General features: G+C 34.5%; 1 protein-coding gene across 4 annotated transcripts in view; it reads right to left on the reverse strand.

Annotated features, from left to right (window-relative positions):
• Window positions 1-26,622, reverse strand: part of LOC121379864 (poly(ADP-ribose) glycohydrolase-like) — a 67,608-nt gene that overhangs the window by 26,124 nt on the left and 14,862 nt on the right. For all 4 annotated transcript variants that reach the window (XM_041508519.1, XM_041508520.1, XM_041508517.1 and 1 more), the window contains exons 6-15: window positions 26,420-26,558; window positions 23,880-23,978; window positions 21,237-21,365; window positions 19,591-19,671; window positions 17,885-17,959; window positions 14,321-14,413; window positions 10,756-10,916; window positions 9,438-9,520; window positions 8,387-8,523; window positions 3,314-3,461 (exon numbers count right to left, since the gene is read on the reverse strand). In XM_041508519.1, coding sequence (XP_041364453.1) covers window positions 3,314-3,461; window positions 8,387-8,523; window positions 9,438-9,520; window positions 10,756-10,916; window positions 14,321-14,413; window positions 17,885-17,959; window positions 19,591-19,671; window positions 21,237-21,365; window positions 23,880-23,978; window positions 26,420-26,558 — 1,145 coding nt within the window. The remainder of the gene's footprint in view (window positions 1-3,313; window positions 3,462-8,386; window positions 8,524-9,437; window positions 9,521-10,755; window positions 10,917-14,320; window positions 14,414-17,884; window positions 17,960-19,590; window positions 19,672-21,236; window positions 21,366-23,879; window positions 23,979-26,419; window positions 26,559-26,622) is intronic.

The raw sequence follows: 26,622 nt of genomic DNA on the forward strand, positions 1-26,622 counted from the left end.
CAAACATTTTAATTGTTACTTGAACAAACAATGCAAAAAATGCAATACTTTCAAAACTGCATACATGCTTACAATCGGCCGACCCACACTCACTGAAAAAAGAAGCATAACTCTATTGAGTCATGTAATTTATTATTTTCAAGTACAGAAGCGCAAAATGTCATAAGAACAAATTTGCATGGTTGGATGCATCTTGTGAAGCAATCAATAAAAAAGGAACTGTTCCAAAAATTATTTTTATAGATTTAGCAAACAGCCGATTGTTGCATGGAGTTTAAAATATTGCTTGCAAGATAAGGTGGGACTAACTTCTTTTGTATTTTTAAAATAGCTTTAGTGATTTTTATTTTTTATTTGAATATTCATTTATTATTTATTCAAATGTAGTACTGACTATACATATTGTTGTAATAGTCATATTTTAATGAAAAACTCAATACAGATCTACATTTAAAAATTTTAACACCCTTAGTTGCTTCCATACAGGTCATGTGGTTTAGCCCTATTTTGGTTCATGCGCAGAAAAATTAATTTTGAAGATAAAATGTAACAAATATTGGCTATATTTAAAAATTCTTGGCTGGTCAACTGTCTGCACTTCTAACAGTGACAATGGGAACGTAAACAAATGGTATGTTGTGTACTATACCGCTCCATTCTTTGTAATGTAAAACATTAAGTAATATGAAGGAAGTGCAAAGTGATGAAAATCAGTTTTACCCAGCATAGGTATGCTTTCATTCTTATCACGGGTCATTCATTCATTTATAGTTATTTTCATGCTTAAAGGTAGGATCAACTCCAACAAGAGCCTTATGTGTTGGAAAGATGCATACCCAGACCACCAACACATACTGACACTTTAGCAAATGAAAAACGCGTAATTTTAGAGTTAATAAAAAAACATGATTATTCCTGCTAACTGGGGGCAGCCATTTTGTTTCGTTTTTGTGACGTCCGGTGGGATAGCTTGGGGCGAAGTGACGTCAGCTCCTGACCATCTCCTGTATGTACAGTGTAAACAAAAGCAGTAATTTTCGACAAGGCGCTTCTCTTTGATCAACCTGACTTGTAAAACAGCATAAATGACGTAATAATATAATAAACTATTTAACTAAATATATTTCAAGTTGCATTAACGGAACAAAATGGGGTTACAGTGTTTTTCTCTGTTTAATAATCCAAAGGAAAAATGTACACTATTACGCCTATTGATATGCTACGTTGGAGCAAAAACGACAACCCACGATACCCAAGTGATAATTTTCTTTTCTTTGGGACTACGTAATTGGTCAGTTCTGTGGTTTTAGATGGAAAAGTCTACTTAATCAATAGTTTTACAGAACTATTTACAGTAATAAACCATGTCCATTACAATTTTAGGGGTGACAGGTAATATTCCACAATACCGGTATGTATTTTTGTGTCTAGACAGCGTCAATTAATTGGCTTGTCTGGTTACCAATCAAATACACACCTGCCAATCAGGAATCAAAGGTAGAAGCAACTAACAGCATAGACCAATCAACTAAGAAAACACTCCGTGTATCATTTCAGTACGTAGGTTAATGCATGGACAAAACATTGTTAATTGTTTCGACTTGTTGTGTAGCCACTTTGACAATGGTATTTTATTTTGTATTGAAAAATAATATATGTAGTGCTGGATATACTTACTGTTGGTTTACTGGGATGTGTATTATTACAGAACATTGCAATGTATGACTATTTATCATCCCACAAAAACCAGGTAGATTGTGTTTCTCTAGTTCTAAGGCTCATTCCTGACGTGACGCGTTAAGTATTACGTAACTACCAGCTTGCCAGAGGGCGTACCCACTGAGATGGTACAAAATGGCTGCGCCCGTTATATATAATAGTCGTCACATTTAACCGTTTTATTAATTAACTATACGGTTATACGTGTTGATATTAAGCAATAATGTGCATTATATATCATTGAATATGCATACCAGACCAAATGCCTTAATTGTCCTCTCCTTTAAGCAAGAATGTTCAAGCATGCTGTCCTGGGCACACACACTTCAGCTATCTGGCTGAGAGCAGTCAGTGTAGTGGCCTTGTAACTACACAATGAATTGTTAAACTAGCTCTGGGACCTACATGTAATTCACTAAACTCTCGCAACTTTGCGATATCACAATACAAAAAGACTTACAAAGAGGATGCTTTGTTGTCTAGCACTAAGGCTAAGAGAGCTTTGTGAATTAGGCCCCTGGATGGGAGCCAGTACAGTATCCGAACCCAATACCTACCAGCCTGCTGGCTTGACCACTATACCACCAAGGCCAGTCCAGCATAATGATGCTTTTTTCTTTTAACAAGGGCAATTGGTCACACAACTGGAAGTCATAACTCAAAACATAATGGAAGATTGTAAACCATTTAATTGGTTGTTGAGATGTCTGGACCAGTCCATGGGTAGAGGAGGGGGATAAGTCATGCGTGTGTGCAGGAATTGTAGTGGAGGGGGGTCTAGACTGGCAACTGAAGTTTATAGAGTGGGTCGAGTCATGCTCCCTTACAAAAATTATTTAGAAAAGTAGAAAATCTGCTTGAGCAGGGAGGGGTTTTGACCCCAGAAACCCCTGCCCTTGCACACCTGCCTATAAGTACACTTGCTATGAGGCCAGGACCCATATTCACGAAAAGGTGTAAAGTTACACATGTACGTCTACGACTAGCACTTACATCTGCCGTAGATTTATGTTTACGTGCAAGAAGCACCTTATTCTCAAACACAGTCGTAAACGTAACTTAGCTCCACATAAATATACGATTTAACTCTCTCACCGGAGAAATGAAAAAACCCATTAGAAACAATAGCTCCCGGGTGAATGAAAAATGCGCGAAATGCAATTTCGTTTGTCGTCTGCTTACAATAACATCGCGAACGGCGAACCATGGCATTTTGACATTGGTGAGAATCCGCGTTTTGGTACGAACTTTAGGACATTCTTAAAAAGGAAAAGATAACTCAGGAGAAATCTGGCCGAGTCAAAAACATCTGTTTAATCACAAAAAAAATATGTTCAATTATTGGAAATGCTGCCATTTTCCGCAAATAATAGTAAATAACGGCGATTGTGCTTGATTTATTAAATATACATGACTTACGTGCAGCATTAGTTGTAACTGGAAGCACTCTTATATTTATGTCCAACTTTACACGTAACTTATGTTTATGTTGTTTCGTGAATAGCTCTTCAGTCGTAGATTACGTGTAAAACTAGGCTTACTATTTTTTGTGAATATGGGTCCAGGTTAACGTCTGAAAACACAACATTTTTACCCAGCATAATGACGCTTTCGTTCTTATCGAGAGTCTCTGTAAACAAGAGAGTGAGTAGCATCTCTGGACAGATTAGAAATCGAATCTCCTCCTGCACGCAGCCATGGCGCAACACTCCTCCACCGATGACTTTGTTTGCAAAATCAACCTGTACAAAACAAACACTCATCAGAAAGAATATTTGGAAAATGTATTAAAGGTTTCCTTTATAGTAACAGCATGAACTGTAAGCTGTACAGTTTAAATCTATTTGACTGTTTATTTCGTATTCACAATAATGAATAAAGTCTTATTCCTACTTTGGCTTTCTCAAATGTTTTTTTTTTTTTTTAATTATTATTTTTGTAATATATATTCCATTACCCCGTTTCCTTTTACTCCTTTGAATTCCATCTCATTTCTTCCCTATTTGGCAACTCCAATCTTTCAACTTCTTTTGCTGTTCACCACCACATCCCAGTCTTTGTCTTTCCCACCACAACATTGCTTGTCTCTTGTGACTATTCGTGCCACATACCTGTCATTCCCCATCAGCTTATGGGCTTAGTCTGACCACTTCGGTTCAGTAGTTACTTCTGGCATTGTTAAGAGGCACTTGTAACCACCTACTATGCTCCCCTACTACTGGTGGTCATTAGTGCTGTGGGTCAGACCAGCCTTATTAGTGGCAGAGGACGAGGATGCCAGGTGGGTGCAGGGAAATACACAGAGATTGCACCCATGGAGGAAGTTGAGACTGGTAGGTAATGGTGTGGACAGCTCAGAAGACAGTTGGAGAAAACTGACAGAAAGGGTCAAAACAGATTGAAATCGTGGGAGAAATTGCAATGTTTTTTTTAAAATAAGATAATGAGAATGGTAGGCAGTGAGTGATAGATGAGAAAGATGAATGAAAGTGTGAGCCAGCTTTGATGGGATTTGAACCACTGTCATCAGCTTGATTGTCCGGCAGCTTATCCTTGTATGCTTGCACTGCAAAGAGTCTTACAAAATACCTGTGCTAAACGTTTCAAACTTAATCCGAAACCAAGGATGCCTTATACGTGACATCATTCTAGTGTTTTCACTATACAGCAAATCAAACAAATTATGTCATTATTCAAGAGAAAATCATACGAACTACGTCACAGTTCAAGTGAATTATCTTTTGGTCCTTTTTCTTTTTAACCAAACTTTTAATGCAGGATTTTTAATAATTTTTATAAAATCAGTGAAAGAAATGTTTGGGTATGGCGCTATTGAATGAATGCAACCACAGTCAACAAGGTGTATGGGGGCCTCCCCCAGAAAGAAAATGGGTTAAGTTTAGGCTTAGGGTTAAGAAAATCATACAGTAATGTTAAGAGTAATTAATTTTGTCAAAAAGTTAACTTAAAAAAATAAAATCTGCCAGAATATTTGGGTATGGCACCATATCTGTTTTACCCTGTGACAAAAATCCTGAAAATTGTAATACGGCTTTATTGAAAATTAAAACATACATCATATCACCTTGTGATATTTCACTATAACTTAGCAAAATATGTTTTGTCTGGTTTTAATTTGACCTTATTATAAAGTTAACCTTTTATGTTAAAACAAATAAAAATACTTATAAAGAATATTTAGCAAAATTTAACATCAATTAAATAGTGTACATCTAATAAGTTTTGCACGCAGCAAAAACTATGCAATTATATTGTTATTATTGTAAAGAAATAAAAGACAAAAATACCAGTCTGTATAATAAATAAAAACCCATCCCAGAACATTGCTTTAATTAATTATTAACCAGTCATAGGTATAGGATATTACACAAGCTTCCATTTCGCATCATGTTTATGTCCCAAGTGAACTAATTTTCAATTATCACAAGCTCTAGCGAGTGACAATGAAAATTAGTTCACAAGGGACATAAACATGATTTGAAATGGTTGCAAGTTTAATATCCTATTCATTTCCCATAATCGATCGTAATTTATATCACTCAACTTGTTTAGCTGACATTCCTGTAAGGTTGTAGTGCGCCAATTGATGACTTATCATGTGGCGTGGAAGTGTTACGACCCACTTGGCGTTCTAGTGGGACGTATCACTTTGATATGTTCTAAGATATTTTTAACCATATGGGTAATAACAATGCTTAGTTAATTTACCAATCACCAACACAGAATAAAAAGATTGTTGACAATTTGTTAAATATTTATAAACATTTACAGTACAGCTATGTACTGAACATACACTGAGAAAGAATGTTACGAGAAAGAATGTTTTCCAAATGTGGAACTTAACAATAATGACAAAAAGGAATAACAAATAAACTTAAATTTATTAAATGTTTAAATTAATTTTAATACGAGTCTGTCAAATGAAAACTTAGTGCAAAGAAATTTAAACATTGGTTACATGGGTAGAAATTTGAACATTATTAAAACCACAATACGACTTTATCACTTGTGATTAAATTGATAATACCTGTAACATCACTAAAACCACAATACCACTTGTGATTAAATTGGTAACACCTGTAGTAACATTATTAAAACCACAATACCAGTGATTAGACTAATAATTATAATAACTGAAAAAATTATTAAAACCACAATTAAAACCACATTACCAGAGGTAAGATTCACTTTGATATTTATAATATTATTACCTGCAACATTACTAAAATCACAATACCAGTGATTAGATTGATAATTATAATATATGTAAAATTATTAAAACCACAAGTCAAACCACAACACCAGTGTTAAGATTCAATTGGATAATTAAACTACCGGGTAACAGGCAAAAGAAACCTATCACTTTTAAAATAAGTTTATCTGAATTAAAGATACTGCAATAAGTTTGAAAGTAATGAGAAAACATTCGCCAAAACACACCCTGTGTTTCCGAAAAGTCACTGTTTCCGGCTTTAGTGAATTTCGTGCAGTCATAAAAAATGTGAAAAACAGCATAATTTGAATTTGTTAAAAATGCTTGTGCATGATTGTTGCATAAATACCGGTGTGGGACAAAACAAGGAAGCAGTATCAAAAAGAACTGTACGTCAGTGGCAGCGGCGTGATTGGGAAAGGGTGCTGTTCACGGAAGAAAGTCGCTTCAACATGTTCCGAAATGATGGCCGAGTTCGTGTTTATCCACGTAGGGGAGAGCAACTGGCACCGAACTGCATCCAAGATGTGCACCCTTTTGGTGGAGGCAGCGTCATGGTATGGGGAGGTATTTGCGGTCAACGGGCAACAAGGCTTCTCATCATCTGTGGAAATCTGACTGGACAAAGATACAGGGATGAAGTGTTGCGACCTGTTGTAGTGCCATTCTTGCATCAACAGCCTAGGGGTACCCTTTTGCAGCAGGACAATGCACGACCTCATACAGCCAGACTTGTTCAGGATTATCTCAACAACATTAACGTCAACGTATTGCCTTGGCCATCATGTTCTCCAGACATGAATCCCATAGAGCATCTCTGGGATCATCTTGCTCGACAGCCGAGACAACGCGTACCTCCCCCAGCAAATCGACAGCAGCTTGAACAGGTTTTGTTGGATGTTTGGCACAGAATTCCTGCTGACGTCATCCAGCGACTGACGACATCCATGAGGAGACGTGTTTTGGCGTGTATTGATGCAAGGGGTGGTCACACACGCTACTGAGAACATGTCTTGTCCCATGATTTGACTTTAGAAGCACCTTTTGAAGGGACTCTGATTGTGTAATTTTTTATTATGTCCCCATGTCTCTTTCGCTCGGCCTTATGGCAAGTGCACTATCGATATGGCAAAGCTTTTTTGTAAAGATATTGGAAAATGATTCCTTTCAGTAAAATAATCATCATATAGATCACATCTGTCTTGTGTTTTTCTTTATGGACCTACTGAACAAGGTGACAAGTTTCTTTTGCCTGTTAGTTTATATTACTTGCAGCATTATTAAAATGACAACACCAGTGCTAAGATTCAATGGGATAATTATATTACTTGTAGCATTATTAAAACCACAACACCAGTGGTAAGATTCAATTGGATAATTATATTACTTGTAGTATTATTAAAACCACAACACCGGTGGTAAGATTCAATTCAATCTAATTAAAATTAGCTCCACTATTACATGTGGATCTAACAGCAGCCAGTTGGAGCTCATGTCCACCAATCAAAACCTTACTTGCAGAATCATGCCAGTGATTTGAAAATAATTTGAAAACATTCCAAATTATCCTGAGCGTATACGACATGTTTTGTGTGAATTACAAATGTCTTATTTAGACCAGTAAAACTAATTTTAATCAGATTGCTAACAGCACTGTATAGACTACTATGTCCAGGTAACATTTCGTCTGTAAATAATAATTTAAATATTGACCAATCACACTTCACCTTTTATAACGTTATTTGGGAGCATACAAATTCTAAAAATATCGGATGAGTCTATTTTAGTGGCCTCATTACAGCAAACCATACCAATACGTACGGGACTGGTTATCAGTCTTCAATTTTACATTACAAATTATTTATTTATTAAAAAAAACCCAACTAAATCAGTCTTCAGTTTTATATTACAAATTATTTATTTTATAAAATAAAAGATGTTTTAAGGAATTCGTAATTCACACGAAACATGTATACCCTCAGAATAATTCGGAATGTTTTCAAATTATTTTCAAATCACTGGTATGATTCTGCAAATAAGGTTTTGATTGGTGGACATGAGCTCCAACTAGCTGCTGTTAGATCCACATGTAATAGTGGAGCTAATTTTAATTAGATTGGATTCAATTGGATAATTATATTACTTGTAGCATTATTAAAACGACAACACCAGTGGTAAGATTCACTTTATATTATATTACTTGTAGCATTATTAAAACGACAACACCGGTGGTTAAGATTCACTTTGATATTATATTACTTGTAGCATTATTAAAACAACAACACTGGTGGTAAGATTCAGTTGGATATTATATTACTTGTAGCATTATTAAAACGACAACACCGGTGGTAAGATTCAGTTGGATATTATATTACTTGTAGCATTATTAAAACAACAACACCAGTGGTAAGATTCACTCTGATATTATATTACCTGTAACATTCCTTTACCATCGTCCTCTATTGTACCATCAGAAGACACATGCAGTCTTGGTAGGTTAACCGTAAGCTCATTCCAATCGGGGCAGTTGGAAACACTTTGGCGTGTGTATGTGACCACACCCAATGGCACTAAAATATAATTAAAAGATAATTTAAAAAATTTCAACAAAACTGACAAGAAATATATATGTCAGGTATTAAACTTAATGTGTCATAAAATTCATTAAAAATTTTCCCAATTATTAAGCACTATTTTCACCATTCTTTTTTATCCAGCAGCACCAAAACACTGTCATCAGTAAATCCACTGACCTATGGACAGTCATATCACTACAGCAATTGATGCATTGATCGGTGTCGTTGTTAAGTTTGAGCCCCATTAATACCATGCCAGAAATGCATATTTCACTAAAAGTACATTTGAATGCATCCTAGATTGTTAATAAGAACAAAAGAAAATTGAACAAGAGGGTGTCAAGGGATGGGGGGGGGGGGGGGGGGGGGGAGAGAGAGAATGGAAGCTGGTGATCAACTGGGTATGCCAAATGTAAATTTTATAAAAAATATACTTCAAAACCATGTATTTTTACAAACCTAATCATCATAAAAATATTGCTGACTAAATTTACTATAAAAGTCCATGTTTTTATTTCTTTATATGCAGTCTTGGGATCGATCCCCGTCGGTGGACCCATTGGGCTATTTCTTGTTCCAGCCAGTGCACTACAACTAGTATATCAAAGACCGTGGTATGTACTACCCTGCCTGTGGGATGGAGCATATAAAAGATCATTTGCTGCTAATCAAAAAGGTAGCCCATGAAGTGACGACAACGGGTTTCCTTTCTCTCTCTATATCTGTGTGGTCCTTAACCATATGTCTGACGCCATATAACCGTAAATAAAAAATGTGTTGAGTGCCTTGTTAAATAAATCCTTTGATGTACCAGTGGTGGTGCACCGGCTGGAGCAAGAAATAGAGTAATATTTTGAGTGAGCTTGTTTATCAACACTCATGTTCCCGGGTTATTTTATTTCATTTACCTTGTGTAGTTACCCGTTTGAAATAATGTATAATGCACTGGAGCTTCTGCATCTTTTTATAAGTGGGTGCATCTTGAAACAAACTGAAAGAACAAAGAACATCATAACCACAATTTTCTGATGTTGGTTTAAACACCATTTATTTGTCAAAACAAAATGGGATTTGTCAAGAGCTTTGCCTATATTAAGACTTCTCCCTACATTTTACAAGCGGAAACATATTAAAATACCACAGACTTACACAGACTTAAACAAAGAGGAAGAAAAAAAGGTGGTATAGTGGGAAGAAAACTGCAGAAATTTTACATTGGATTGGGTGGGGTCTAGCATAAAATTTGTTGTATAACTTTAGTAAGAATGTATGAGACATTAAGAACTATATATGTATATGTTCCCAGACAGTATTACACTACGAGATCCTTTTATATGTTTACTAACTTAATGGCAACAAGGAAAGAAGATGTTCGGAAAAATTTAGGAATCTATATTGTAAAAGCATTAAAGTGTAGAGAAGAGGAAATTGCATTACTTTAAACTGAACCATCATGTGTTTAGGTAGATACTTGATGTATAACGACATGTATCATTTATGTATAATCCACTGTATGCTACTACACTTGAAAATGATGTTACCTGCACCAGGGGCCAGTTGTTCAAAGAATGGTTACGCTGACCACGCGCTTTTATAAATATTTATTTTCATATATTTTTACAAATGTAATAATTATGGGATATTGGACGAGCTTCCATTTTGTATGGTGTTTATGTCCCGAGTGAAATAGTCTTCAGTAGTTTCGAGCTTTAGGTCGTGACAATGACAATGACAATTGTTTCACAAGGGACATAGATATGGTGCAAGGTGGTGGTGAGTTTAATATCATATTTATTACCCATAATTGATCTGATTTATATCACTCAACTTGTTTGGTTGGTGTCCATAGAAGGTCGTAGTAAGATAATCGATGTTATGTTGCAAGATATGTTTTTAAAACAAATGTGTAATAATAAAAGTTTCCATTTTGTGTTTCTAAAACAGCTGGCCAATCGTTTGAACAATTGGCCCAAAAATATATCAATATATGAGTTCTTGTATATATCGGCTTATGGCCTTATATACAATAAAAGAATTGAATAGCATAAGATGTAGACGAAACCGTAACTAGCGTTACTATTAATTAGTTTCCACCATTTTGAGCAAACAGTAGCAAGAGAATGCATTTTTCCATATACAGGACAGCACATACCACAGCTTTTGATATACCAATTGGGATGATTCTCCACAACACTGCAATTCCAATGAAAAAATTAAGTATATTACTTGTTAAAATTAATGTCCGGATAGCTGGAATATTCTGCATTTCGGTTTTTTGTGTTTCTCCGCGGAAATGTGCAGAAGAAAGCGTTGGCCAGCAAACACGCGACTTGCTCCTGACTCATTGATATGCTCTTGCTTTGTCCTCTCTTCAAAAGAGGAATAGGCTGCAATGAAAACAACATTAAATATTTTTTTCAATTTTATTATTTTATTACCGGTAAATAACTTTTATCAGTAAGTCATAAGAAAAATGGGCCGACCCTAAATCAATTTTCAATAGTTTAAAAAAAATAGTTTTTCATAATGTATTAATATGTAAGTGAAAACAAAAACGTTGATGCTGTCATGAAATACATGGTGACAGGTTGTGAGCTGTGTTCACAGCAAAGGGACACTTCAGCAAATAAATATATGTACAATATATATATATATATATATATATATATATATATATATATATATATACACACACATACACATACACATACACATACACATACACACATATACATATACATATACATAGAGAGATACACATATACATAGAGATATATACATATACCTATATACATATAGACATATACATATACACATATACATATAGATATATACATATACATATATACATATACATATACATATACATATACATATACATATACATATAGATATATACATATACCTATACCTATATACATAGAGATATATACATATACATATACCTATATACCTATAGACATATACATATACATATACCTATATACATATATACATATACACATATACATATAGATATATACATATACATATATACATATAGATATATACATATACATATATACATATAGATATATACATATACATATACATATACCTATATACCTATAGATATATACATATACATATATACATATAGATATATACATATACATATACCTATACATATACACAATGTAGATATAGATATATACATATACATATACATATATACATATACATATACACATACACATACACATACACATACACATACACATACAGATATATATACATATAGATATATACATATACATATACATATAGATATATACATACATGTATAGATATATACATATACATATACCTATATACATAGAGATATATACATATACATATACCTATATACCTATAGACATATACATATACATATACCTATATACATATAGACATATAGACATATACATATACACATAGACATATACATATACACATATACATATAGATATATACATATACATATATACATATAGATATATACATATACATATAGATATATACATATACATATACCTATATACATATACATATACCTATATACATATAGACATATACATATACACATATACATATAGATATATACATATACATATATACATATAGATATATACATATACATATACATATACATATACATATAGATATATACATATACATATACCTATATACATATACATATACCTATATACATATACATATACACAATGTAGATATAGATATATACATATACATATACATATACACATACACATATACATATACATACAGATATATACATATACATATAGATATATACATACATGTATAGATATATACATATACATATAGATAGTGAACCCTCGATTTATTGCCCCCCCCCCCCCCCCCCCCCCCCCCCCCCCCCCCGATTTAACGCCAACCTCGCACTTTCTTTAAAGTACCGTTTTCATGCATGTTTATTTCCCTCGATATAACGCCACCCTCGGTATCCGCCATCCGCCAACGACGTTTTTGAACAGAACTCCATTTAGCCATTATAATTCCCTCGATTTTGCCGCCAATGGTCTGGTCACAAAGTTGATTATAGTGACATAATTACTAGCGATCTGTTGATTGGGGAAATCCTAACACCGATGTACACTAGCAGTACACACTGAATCTATTTTTGTTTATTATGTAACAATTAACGGATGTAAGTGCTAGAATTGTTTAGGCAGGCGCTGTGTTTGTGTCCAATCAACACTCGGTATAGAAAGAACAGCCGCTATAGTGATCACGTGACATAGGGGTGCATTAGATTCATTATTTCAATCGCGGATTGTTACGCCGGGTCTTTGAAGTGCTGGCAGCAACGAATCAAGTTTAATTAATAAACAAACTTTAGATAAGTTTTATTATGCTCAAGCATATTTCGACCATGGCTTCATGTTAAGTTGCTATTTAGCTTTGGCATAAATACGACGACACCGGTAACACATTTTATTACAGCAGATCCTGCCACGGAACCCTCCACTGGCGAAGTAAGAGGTCGGATCCGTGGTGGGCGTGCCTGAACCTTCATGGATATGGGCACGATAAACGAGTTTCCATTCCATTCCATTACAGCAGAATGGATTTAAAGCGAAAACGTATCGTATTAGACGCGGTTAAAAAAAGAGAAATTGTTCAGTACTTGAAGATAAATTCAACTAAAAGTCAACAAGATATAGCCAATCACTTTTCAGCATTGTGGGCCTATCCTGTAAAACGAAGGACAGTTGGCGATATTCTACTTCAAAAGGAAAAGTGGGAAGATGAAAATGTCGAACCGCCAACTCGATATAACGCCAAAATTATTTTGGAACATTGGTTGGCGTTAAATCGAGGTTATACTGTATATACATATAGATATATACATATACATATAGATATATACATATATACATATAGATATATACATATACATATATAGATATATATATATATATAGATATGTATGTATGTATGTATGTATGTATGTATGTATGTATGTATGTATGTATGTATGTATGTATGTATGTATGTATGTATGTATGTACGTATGTACGTACGTACATACGTACATACATACATACATACATACATACATACATACATACAAATAAATATTTTCTATTTATATATCGCATGGATAGATCTGCTGTAGTGACTGTTAAAAGTTATAATAACTATTAGAAGTTGTGTCAATATCACCATTGACATCTCGCACTTATTTGATAAACAAATGTATGCATATGACCATAAAACACACACTTAAATGTAACTTTCAACTTGAAAATTCATCATCAGTAAAATGCAGGTTTTATCACCAGAAGTTTTAGTAAAGAACCATTGAGATTCATTCTTACAAATGAATTAGAATATGCCTTTAAAGGTATAACATGAAATAGTCGTGCATTTGATCTCATGAGTTGGGTGAGACTTAGTCCAGTGGTAAAGCCCTTGCTTGATGTGCGGTCAGTCTGAGATCGATCCCTGTCAGTGGGCCCATTGGGCTATTTTTCATTCCAGCCAGTGCACCACGATTCGTATATCAAAGGCCATAGTATGTGCTATCCTGTCTGTGAGTTGGTGCATATAAAAGATTCCTTGTTACTAATGGTAAAATGTAGAGGGTTTCCTCTCAAAGACTTAATGTCAACATTACCAAATGTTTGACATCCAATAGCCGATGATTAATAAATCAATAAATGTGCTCTAGTGGTGTCATTAAACAAAACAAACTTTTTTTGATCTCACAGATCACAAGTTTTACCTTTGTGCACAGATACGGTAGTTTTAAAGCTAACTCAACCATAGCTTTTAGGGTTGTTCCGAAGAATTCAAATCTTTCACTATCTTCAGTGTGCTGAAAAGAAGAAAACAAAACATCATTATTTTGCCATCATGTAAAATACTTTAATCACTTGCACTAAGAAAATCCCTTATACCACAAAGACCCAAATTGTGCTCACAATGCATTAAAGGGACTGTCCTGAATTTCCTGCATTGTAAGGTGTTTCCGACTAATAAAATCTTTTAACGTCTAAAAATATGCATTAAATATATTTTCTTGTTCAGAATATCAGTGTCAGTATATTCAATGTGTTTCTGGTCATATTAATATTTGTAAGAAGCCCAAACTGGATTTTGTCTTCAAATAATTTTGTATGAACGAAAAAAACTTATTTTGGGAAATAAAATAAAATTTAATGATCAGAACCATGTTTAATATACAGCCACTAATATTTTATGCAGAAAAAATATGTAATTAGTCATTAAAAAGTCTCTGTTAGTCGATAACATCTTAAAAATTGCAGCAAACTCAGGACTGTCCCTTTAAAGGACTTCTGTTTGTGTTACTAGGCAACCACTGAACTGACATGTAACACTGTAATAATGAATATACATGTAGTTCAACATTTTATAAAAATATAGTCAAATTTATTACATTTTAACCCCATACCACAAGGTTTATACACAATTTGGAAGGCAAAATACAATCATGTTTTAAGAATTACAGTTTTCAGGGGCTTTTGCATTTAACATATTCAATTTATAACACTTGGACTTGTATATATTTGTCAGCATTTCATAACTGCATATCCAACAATTTTCAATAGGCCTACATGTACTTGTACAATACAAATATCAAGGTAAGTATATTTTAAAATTTTGTATACCAATCAAAGTGTTTCAAAAACTTTAACATTAATTCTAAGTGGAATTGAATAGATTCCAAAATATTTCTGTTGCCAAATATATAATTTCTCGTCGGCTTCAGATTAGATTAGATTAGATTACAGGGTATGCACTTGGGATATATTTTGACTGGCCAATCGGGCCACTCACAAGAACACTTTGACTGGCCCGTACAACTTTTGAATGGCCCGCGACCGAGTTTCGTTTTAAAAAAGAACTTACTTAAATTGCACTTGTTATTATATCATACAAACAATAATAACAACACAAAAGAAGGAAACCGAACTTGTTTTAGTTTTATTATGAACTGTTGTAATTAAATTCTAATTAATATGTTGTCACGGGACCCACACAGTCAAACATCTGGAATGTTTTACCACAGTCTGGTCTTAGTATAAATAAGGTGCTTTTATGAACATGTGACGAGGAATTAAAACAAATTACTAAGCTGACAGCAATCTATACAAACGATAATCACATCCACTACAAAAATAAACATACAACACAAGTTAAAGGCATAATTATCAGTATTTAACGGGAGCAGGTCAACTCGCCCCAAAACCAACTCGCCCCCATGCTGGTCAACTCACCCCACACTGTTTAGTCAACTCATATCGTTACCATTTTGAAAATTAATATACGAACATTTTAAGCTAATGTGCATTAAATATTGTTGAATATGCACACCAGTCGGGAGTCCAAAAGCCTTGCCTGATCATTCCTTTAAGGACATAAGGGACAAACTCACGAACGTCGTTAAATTAGGCTTGACAGTTCATTGTAATAGATTATTATTTATCTGATATTAAGATCTCCCCAATATAAAACCATTTAATAAGCGGTGGTAATAGTGGAGTTTCACTGTAATATTAATAAATAAAATGACACCAAAGTTGTAGATGTCGATTTTTAATTTTGTCACAATTATTTATGGACAGTAAAGTTTGGGGAGAGTTATCTAAACACTCAGGCAAGTTGGCTTTGGGGCGAGTTGACCAGCATTCCTATTTAACACTCGTACGTGCACAGGCAATGATAGCTGTTGTTGACATCATTGGCAGTGACGATTGGGTGTGTAGTATAGTAGATGTAACAATGTAACTTCGGAAAGCCACAGCCTTGTAAACAAAATCTGTTTATGAAACATACCGTAGCGGAATGTGACGAGTTGTTCCGATTGTAACTAAATGGAAAGTAAAGATGGAAATGGCCAAGGTGTTCCAACTGAACCTATGAATACATGTACATGGCCAACATTTTCTGAATACATAATCAAAACCGGCCAAGGCATTCCGAATGGTTTTAGACTGTTCGATATAATGGGGAAGTGGTCGCTATTATGTCCTATATATGGGTTTGGTTGCACAGATATTAACAGGAAACCAGCTGAAAATAATAAATAAAAAATAACTTACCGATCTCTTACAAATATTAGTTATTTGTATTTGATACATAATACAATATGCAGAAATTTTTGGTTGCCAAGCGGGCGACACGTGATAAGGTTTTGACTTGCCCGATGCTATTTTGATTCACCATGGGCGATCGGGCGACCGCAAAGTGCACACCCTGGATTAGATGTTTAACAACACTCCAGCATGAAAAATACATCAGCTATTGGGAGTCAAAAGAGATAAAATTAACATTTAGAATAAACGTCAGTATCACGTAAATATTGTAATAAAAGTTCTGAATGGAATCGAAAGGATTCCATTACATTTCTTTGACAATATATATATTTTCTAGTTTCTTTGAGATGAGTACACTCCACCAAAATGTGGTGTACCATCAGAGTACACTGACAGTGCACACATCTTTCTTTAAAATGAATGAATGTGTCAAATACGTATGGCCGATACAGGCATGGCACAAGACTACTTCATCCTTCCTATACTGGCTGTAGGACTGCAACTCTCCAAGAACTGGCTTGACAGAAGGAAGCTTGTTCGCTACCACACCAAGTTGAAAAGATATATTGGTTAATAGATTTAAAATCACTGTAGGGGACACAAACCCCGATATGGGGCAAAAACAGAATAGAGTATTCTCTTTGTTGTTTTGAAGGTGAAAGCAGATCGAAATAGAATTAAATTGCAGAAAAGTTGTAGCTGTAGCGTTAGAATTGGGATATAACAGTGTCTTGTTGTTAACTATAACATTTATTACACAAATTGTTTTTAAAAGTCTTTTGTTTTCAAATCATCATTGCTTGTAAGGAATCATATAAAACTCCATCATATGTCATATCACAAGACAGCTTTTATAATGAAGGGACAAAATATTTATCTAAAACTGTTGTCTGATGAAAGAAAGAAATACAGGGCTCAAACTTAAGAATTTGTCACCTACGACAATATTTTAAAAACGTCACCGTGGTTGAAAAACTAGCACAAAATATATGCCAGGTATATACAGTTTGCCATCGCCAAGGATCATCACCGATGGCAGTGATGCTCCCGGCCTATGGCAATTGATATCTCAACAACGACAATTGCTGTCAGTGCCATAGTTAAGTTCAAGCCCTGAAACATCTTTCCTAGCTTTCTTTCATGGGACAGCTCTGTCCTATATACCTGAAGATGAAAGAAAACAACTTTGTAGTACATGTCTTCTTATAGTAAGTTTTATTATTGATTACCTTCATAAAATAGTGTCTGAGTGACCTGAATGACCACTTGTTTTTGTAACGCTGATTATAGGACAAAATGGCATCCTGAAAGAACAAAACATCCAGGGAATTTGTTTATTTACATACAAGTTGTATATATATAAAAAAACATAAATAATAATAATAATAATTTTAAAAGAAAACTTAGTATTTGCTTCTCATAATTTAATCTTGAAACAGTAGCTAGAAATTGAGAAGCAGGTCTAGAAAACTTAATTATAATTACATAATACTTAATTATTACCCATATGGGCTCAAATATACGGGGTAATATTTTTTCGATCTCTGCACAGTGTGCAGATTGCTTCTACAGCCACTGATTGGCTGGCTTAAAAATCACGATGTTTGGTTGGTTGCTTGTTATGGCCGGAACTTCACTTTCATTCATATAATGTTTCCATTCATGAGTCAGATTACACATACGTTATACGATATACAAAGATTTACAAAAACAAATGGACTCACTTGTTTCGTAAACATGAAATGGTATATTTTCATAAGCAGCGGCTTTAGTAATATATAAAAATAATTATTTTCAAATGCAAATACAGTCGTATTATTTTGTACTGTAAACATTTGGCTGTAAAAAGAACGCCGTTATGCTATGACGTCACTTACATTACGTCATGTAATGTGCGTAAGATTATATGACGTAATGGCTGATGGCTTTGTTGTAGACTGCAGAGGAATTTTTACATTAAAAATCAGTTAAAATTGACAATGGGTAATAAAGAGAATAACCAACTCGCTACGAGGAGTTACAAATTATCTGTCCCTCGTGAATGAATGTTGTAAAACCCTCGCCAAAGGCTCGGGTTTACAACATCCATTCACTCGGGACAGATAATTCATAATTCCTCGTAGCTCATTAGTTATTCTCTAAATATGGAAACTAACAGTTCTAGAAAACAGGTATTGATATAAATTCTATAGTTGCATAATACCAACAATTCTAGAATTAAAATTCAAATTAAAACTAGATTATCTGTTCTAGAGTTGACCACCCCTTAACAATGAGTGGCACGTTACACGTATATAACATAAAATATAACATAACAGTTCTAGAAAACAGGTATTGATATAAATTCTATAGTTACATAATACTTAAAAATGGAAACCAACAGTTCCAGAAAACAGGTATTGATATAATTCTATAGTTGCATAATACCAACAATTCTAGAATTCAAATTCAAATTAAAACTAGATTATCTGTTCTAGAGTTGACCACCCCGTAACAATGAGTGGCACATTACACGTATATAACATAAAATATAACATAACAGTTCTAGAAAACAGGTATTGATTCTATAGTTGTAAACAAAAGATGAAAGATGAAAAAGTGGCTCATGAATCTAATTATCAGAAAGCTCATTGTGTGTTTTGTGCAGCAGTTTCCTCTTTCTCCATGTCAATTTTGAGCCTTGATATGCGATGAAAGATCAGTATCTTGATGTTCAAGGAAGCAAACCAATTGGCTCGAGATAACGGAAGATCGAGATAAATATAGTAGTTGCTGGTGAAAATGATGCCTGAAATAATGATGTTGACTATATTATACATAACGACATGTCAAAGCATTCACTATCGTAGAACTCTGAATACCCAGCCATCTCTTAAAATGTTTAATATCTCAAATGTTTTATGTATCCAGTGTTACTGTGACGAGTGAAACTTACTTCTAACTCAAACGGTCCTGAAAGGTCTCCAAGAAGAGATTCTTGGATCAGGTTCCATCTCGGCTGTAGACGTGTCTTGCCCTTTAGAAAATAATAATAAAACACCAGTTACTGTGGACATCAGTGAAAAACAACACCACACAACGGAAATACACCTCCCATCCAGCATTAGTTTCAGCAGCTCAATGGCAAGGTGTAAGACAACTAAATCAAATTCCGTCTCACTAGCCATGAACAAGTAACCATTATTTCCAACATCCCAAACCATGCATTCTTAATAACAGTAACTTACGGATTTATCAAATACTGGGGGCTGGCTGTGATTAAACCAGCTTCAGGGCTTGAAATAGCAGCAAGGAAATGTTCTATTTAACGATGCACTCAATACATTTTGTTTACGGTTATATGGCGTTGGACATATCGTTAAGATCCACACAGATACTGAGGGAGGAAACCCGCTGTCGCCACTTCATGGGCTACTTTTTTCGATTAGCAGGAAGGGATCTTTTATATGTATCATGCACAAACAGGATAACATATACCACAGCCATATACCAGTCATGGTGCACTGGATGGAGCAAGAAAAAGCTCAACGGGCCCACCGACGGGGATCGATCCCAGACCAACCGTGCATCAAGCAAATGCCTTACCACTGGGCTACGTCCCGCCCCGAAATAGCAGCCTGCGAAAACAAAAAGCAGTCCATTTAATTTAGACCTAACAGGTGAAATAGAAATTCACCTGGTAAAAACACCCCAAAAATTTGTAAGACAAATATTTTCGTACGATTATGTCATCTGCTATTTACATTGTGTCACATGTCGGGTATTACGATTTATTTAAAATATTTTTGTATGTGTTACTTTTGTTGTTAAATCAGTTAAAATTGACAATGGGTAATAAAGAGAATAACCAACTCGCTACGAATTATCTGTCAATCGTGAATGAATGTTGGAAATGTTACAACATTCATTCACTCGGGACAGATAATTCATAATTCCCCATAGCTCGTTAGTTATTCTCTAATTATAAAACAAATTATTGACTTTCTCAGTCAAAAAATAAATTATTGAAAAACCCATTTAGAACCACAATTTCTAAAATCTCTTACAAAACATGTTTTTAAAATATCTATGCAGCTCATCCTTTGAATGTACAGCAGTAGCATCTCTACAATGCTGGGGATGAGATATAGCCCAGTAGTAAGACATTTTTTTTATGTGTAATCAACCTAGGACCAATCCCCGTCAGTGGCAGTGATCGCTACAAAGTTTTAAAACATTAAACAGTAGTGTCTAATAAATTTTTAATCGATTTGAAGTATCGCTAATCAAGATTTTGAAAACAAAATATTCCCTGAGTGGGTCCAAAAGACTATTTATTTTTTCTGCCAACTGGTGTTCCACAACTGGTGTAATAAAGAACATGGGATGGTACAAATAAAATATCTCTGACGCTCATTGAAAAAGAGTAGCACAAGGAGTTGGGGCAGCAGGTTTCCATTCTAATCATTTATGTCGTCATCCATAACCGTATGTCCGATACCACATCACTGTAAATAAAAATGTAATTACATAAAATATTTCTTCCTTCTTTCCTCCACCTTACTGTGATTGTTTATCACATGTTATTCTATACAAGCCTACCTTTGTTTCTGTTGGATACTGATTTTCATTGGAACACGGCATTCGAACATGATCAGCATCCCACTTATCTATGTAGTTAAGTGGGTGTGGTTTCGGTGGCTTGGTTGTATGATTGACATCATACTGGTACTGTTAAACAAACATAAATAATGAATAAAATATTGTTTAAAATATTAATCATTTAGACATTGGACATAAATCCCACTAGTGTTGTCCAAAAAATATAAATTAACCACAAATAAAGTACATTATTAAATATTGAATATTCTCTTGAATCTCGATTTTCTTTTAACTGCACTGAGATCAATATTTCTGTTGTTGAAAATATTACAAACTAAATTTGAGTTCATGTACTTTAAATCATGAAATAATGCGATAATTAATGCGACAAAGTAAGAAATGATTGACATTTCCAATTTATCAAAACAATAATTACTTAACCATGCTTTTATTTCTATTTAACATATCACCAAAAATAACTAGCAGAGAAGAAAAAAAAAAAAAAAATTGAAACAAAAAAAACTACAAAAAAGTCAAGCCTTGTTTTAAGACAATAGGCAGACACAATAACTCTGTTAAGTAAAATGCCCTATGATTTGCTAGTTGTAGATACATTACAGACAGCTCTATACATGCCATTATATTATTCCTGTAATGCCCCAAATAAAATATGAAGGAATTTACCATTAACAAACAAAACATTATGTACACTGTAGTTGACTACTGGGAAATGAAAATTGAAAGTATGGATCTATGATAAATTATTAACCCAACTCCACAGATCTCATAAATTGTTTTTCACAAACCCACACTTTCTCATATATTCTCTTCTACCTAAACGTAATACTAAACCAAATAATTTCCAGCTGGGTCAAAGTTTGAGGTGCACCCAACTTTTGATAGAGCAATCAATACCACAAGTCCTGAGACTGGTGATAAATTTGACTACCGGTATGTTGGTTATAAATAAATTCTAAGTTTTATCTGGGCAAAATATGTATGCAATACCACTGTGTCAAATAACCTTGTGCTTGAAACATGCATGAGGTACCTGTAAAAAAAGAAGTACACAAATTTTGTGCGGAACTAGGATAGTCATAGCTGCTTCCCGTTATCTCTGAAATATGCAGCTTGACCCTCAATTTTTTCTGTTTCACTTTAAGGGTGAGGGGTGGTAGTATTTATATCTGTGGTGTATATACCTCTATGGGATTTGATTTGGTAGTATACACCCTAAACTAAACCTAGTCTGTTGACTAATGGAGCCGATTCTGGCTCTGAGCAGCAATCTACCAAGTAGATACATTACGCTCTGTGTATCAGTAGACTAATATAGGCAAGGTTAAAAATTAGCAGTCGCCTGGTCGCCCATGGCGACCTTTATTAGCTAAGAGCGACTAAGAATTTTAGAAAGATAGTCCGTTGGGCGACCATCGATTTTAGTGCTTGGCGAATATGATACTAGTTAAAAAAAGAAACACAGATACTGAATCGAATGTGACAAAAAACACTGCGTCTAAGTTGGCGCTAACTACAGATCAGAAGACATAGAACATGTTCTATATTTTGACAGCGCCAACATAATGAATAAAGATAAAATTCATATAAAAACATATTAATTTATTAAGTTTTAAACCCATACCATCTCAAATAACATTTTATTGGGTGTAAAAGTGCAATGTAAATTAAAACAAAAATTCTTCACAAATTACAATCAAACTGCATAGGTTACCTCTTTTTTTGTGATACAACTTTCAAGGCAATTGATGGAACATCCAAAGTAATCTGAATGAAACAACCGTAATACGTGATCAGGGCCGTATCTCTGCAAAATTATAGTCGAATGGGCATTTGGCAAAATAGTGGATGATCCCATGGACCTCTATCTAGAACAGCCACTCCTGAGGAAATCATTTGCTGGGAATTTCACCCCTCTTGCATCACCACAAAATTTATCCCATCCCTCTTGCATCGCCAGAGGATTGCCACCACCAGACTAGTAGGGCCGTAGCTAGGATTTTTTGTTTGGGGGAGCAACTGAGTAGCTAATAGTCTAAAACTCCTTAAACAGTTAAGAAGAGAATTTTCTATAATGCTTTCCGGATTTTTTTCGGGGGGGGGGGGGGGGGGGGGGGCAACTGCCCCACTGCTAGCTACGGCCTTGAGAGGACTGCCACTCCCAGACTAGTTTACTAAAGCATGCACCTTTAGTCTGTTTGTACTGCATTATCTTTTACCCTGTATTAAAAATGAGATTAAATATCTTTAATTTAATGGTACTTTGTAAAAAAACATGTTTGTTTATACTGGATTTCTTTGTCATTTAAAAAAAAATGTATTTGAGTTGGTACGGGTTTAAAACTTAATGACATGTTTTTACATAAAGTTTTACTTTATTCATTATGAAGTTAAATGTCAATTCATCGAATTTCTTTAACGCAAACGGTTATTATTCAATAAAAAACACTCTAGTTTTAATTTTAGCTATGCAGTTAAATTCCAATGTAATAATTGGAGGGCTAGTTGAATTTGAGAAGGGCCAGTAAGATTTTTCTTCAACTGGCCCTGCTGGCGACCTTGGTTTTCATGTTAATTTTCAACCCTGATATAGGTCTAATAAAGACCTGTTAAATGTCAACTTACCGGTAGGGCAAACGTTACAATGTGTTTGTCAGAAGACTTGAGTGGCTGAAAATTACTTTGACACTTTGGAACAGTATCCAACTCAGATTTTTCAACTCCCTATGAAAAAACAAAAGACAGCTTAATTTGAAAAACATATATACTCTCATTAAACATTTAACATATGTGGGGAGCAGGTAGGTAGGTAGTTAAGTAAGTAGCCACCTGTAGATAGATAAATACGCAGGGATCTGCCTGTCGGTTGCCACAATCACCAATTGTGATAAAAAATATATATATAAGTGGAGACAAAAGTAGAGGGGATGATTTTCTGTTTCAGATTTTGGCAAATTCTGTTTCCCATTTCGGCAAATTCCGTTATTTGCCGTTTTAATAAAGTTTACAGTTTATGAAAAGCGATAATTTAATACAGTTGATTAAATTTGATGCAAGTAATATATAAAAATACTGGTCCTTTTAATTCAACTTTGCACGTCATAAGAACTGGCTTGTAAACACAGACTCAGTGCATTATAAACATACAGGGGCAGGATTTAGCTCAGTTGGTTGAGTGCTTGCCCCAGGTGCTTGTGTTGCAGGATCGAACCATCTCAGTGGATCAATTCAACTGATTGGGGGTTTTCTTGTTCCAACCAGTGCACCACAACTGGTCGTAGGCTGTGATATGTGCTTTTCTGTCTGTGGGAAAGTGCATATAAAAGATCCCTTGCTACTAATGGAAAAATGTAAGGGGTTCCTCTGATGAATACGAGTCAAAATTACCAAATATTTGACATCCAATAGCTGATATCAATGTGCTCTAGTGGTGTGATTAAACAAAACAAACCTTTTTTTATACACATGCAACAGTACTGCATAATCAGTAGGCTGTCATAAATTACTGCAGCTACTTTTACATTTTCCTGAAATAAATATTTTGCTCCTAATTTTCTTAGTTTAGGCACAATGTAGCTTAAAATATTAATTTTGTGCCCGGTCCATGTTTTCATTGTTGCCTGGCATTAATTTGTTATAGGGAGCAGAATTTAGCTCAGTCAGTTGAGTGCTAGCTTGAGGTGCTTGTGTCGCAGGATCGAACCACCTCTGTGGACCCATTCATCTGATTGTGTTTTTTCTTGTTCCAACCAGTACACCACAACTGGACAAAGGCTGTGGTATGTGCCTTCCTGTCTGTGGGAAAGTACATATAAAAGATCCATTGCTGCATTAGGAAAAATTCTGCGGATTTCCTCTGATGACAACGTGTCAGAATAGCCATGTGTTTGACATCCAATAGCCGATGATTGATTAATCAATGTGTACCAGTGGTGTCGTTAAACAAAACATACTATTTTAATTTCTTATAGTTACTTGCTTATATATAGCTAACATGTCAGCAAGATAAATTGTTGTAGAAGCATCACTTGGGATAAATGGATTTTTATGTACTCTCTACTTCTCATTCCACCATGACTGGTATATCAAAGTACGTGATATGTGGTGTTCTGTCTGTGGGATGGTAGATATAAAAGATCCCTTGCTACTAATGGAAAAATGTAGCAGGTTTCCTCTCTAATACTATGTCAAAATTACTAAATGTATGAAATCCAATAACTGATGATTCATAAATCAATGGGCTCTAGTGGTGTATTTAAACAAAACAACAATTAACTTCTAATTGTTACCCCTCATCTATGGTTAGGGGCGAAAGAGCTTCAACAAGTAATAAAATCAACTGTGCTAAAGTGAAACAGCAGCCTTCGAAATAAGCAGTAGTATGCGGAATCAGTTAGTAAGTTACTTGGTATTTATCCGTCATAACCGATTCAGTTACTGCACTAATTTGCTATTAAAGAATCGTATTTAAAATTGAAGTTTTCTGTTACTACATGTCAGTGCATTTGGATGTTTAGTAGTTTCATTTAATTCCGACAGGATGAAATCCTGAGAGATGATAAAATGGTGTCAGTAAGAATTTTAGCACCACATGAAATACAACAAACACAATTAGAAACATAATTAGTGCAGTCACCTGAGAAGATTGCGTAACACGTGCGTTGCGAACAAAAAACTTAATCCTGACCTATCATTCACGATTACTTCAAGAGTTCAAACCACATGAACATGGAAATAATTTCTAAATTGTGTCTTTTAGTGGCAAAATAGAAATAGGAAAGACAATCTGTGGATTGCTATCAGTTATTTCTCACAATACTGATTTGTTTCTGATGTATACATATGTATAAAAGTTTAACCATGATAATAACACAATCGTCTTTCACAGAATAGACACATACTTGTCTTTTCATTTTAACTATTCAAAACTTAAACTATGGTGCTCAATAACCACATGGGTAGTGAAATGACAAAAAGTTATTTAAACTTGAAAATGTTTATTTAAACACAATTACAATACAAGATATTGTTCAACAGCTGGCCGTTAAGGTCATGACATTTCAAATTTATTATTATGTCATAGATAAACAATTGCAGGATACTATTCGCTACACAACTATATTACACAATACCACTTTTTCAAAACACGGCAACATAATAATTACCTTCCAGTGGCCTTTTTTGACTGGTTTTTTATTTGGAATACGACTATCTGATTGTTCGTCATGACGAGGATTGTGCGTGTCAGCTTCAGGTGGGCTAGGCTGGTCAGCAGCAGAAGAAATGTCTTCAAAATCACTGCCACTGTCACAAAAGAAAAACCCTTCTATAATACACAATGATCTACAATACAAGCCATCAAAAAAAA

This window comes from Gigantopelta aegis, chromosome 8, assembly GCF_016097555.1.
Source record: "Gigantopelta aegis isolate Gae_Host chromosome 8, Gae_host_genome, whole genome shotgun sequence".
NCBI lineage: Eukaryota > Metazoa > Mollusca > Gastropoda > Neomphalida > Peltospiridae > Gigantopelta > Gigantopelta aegis.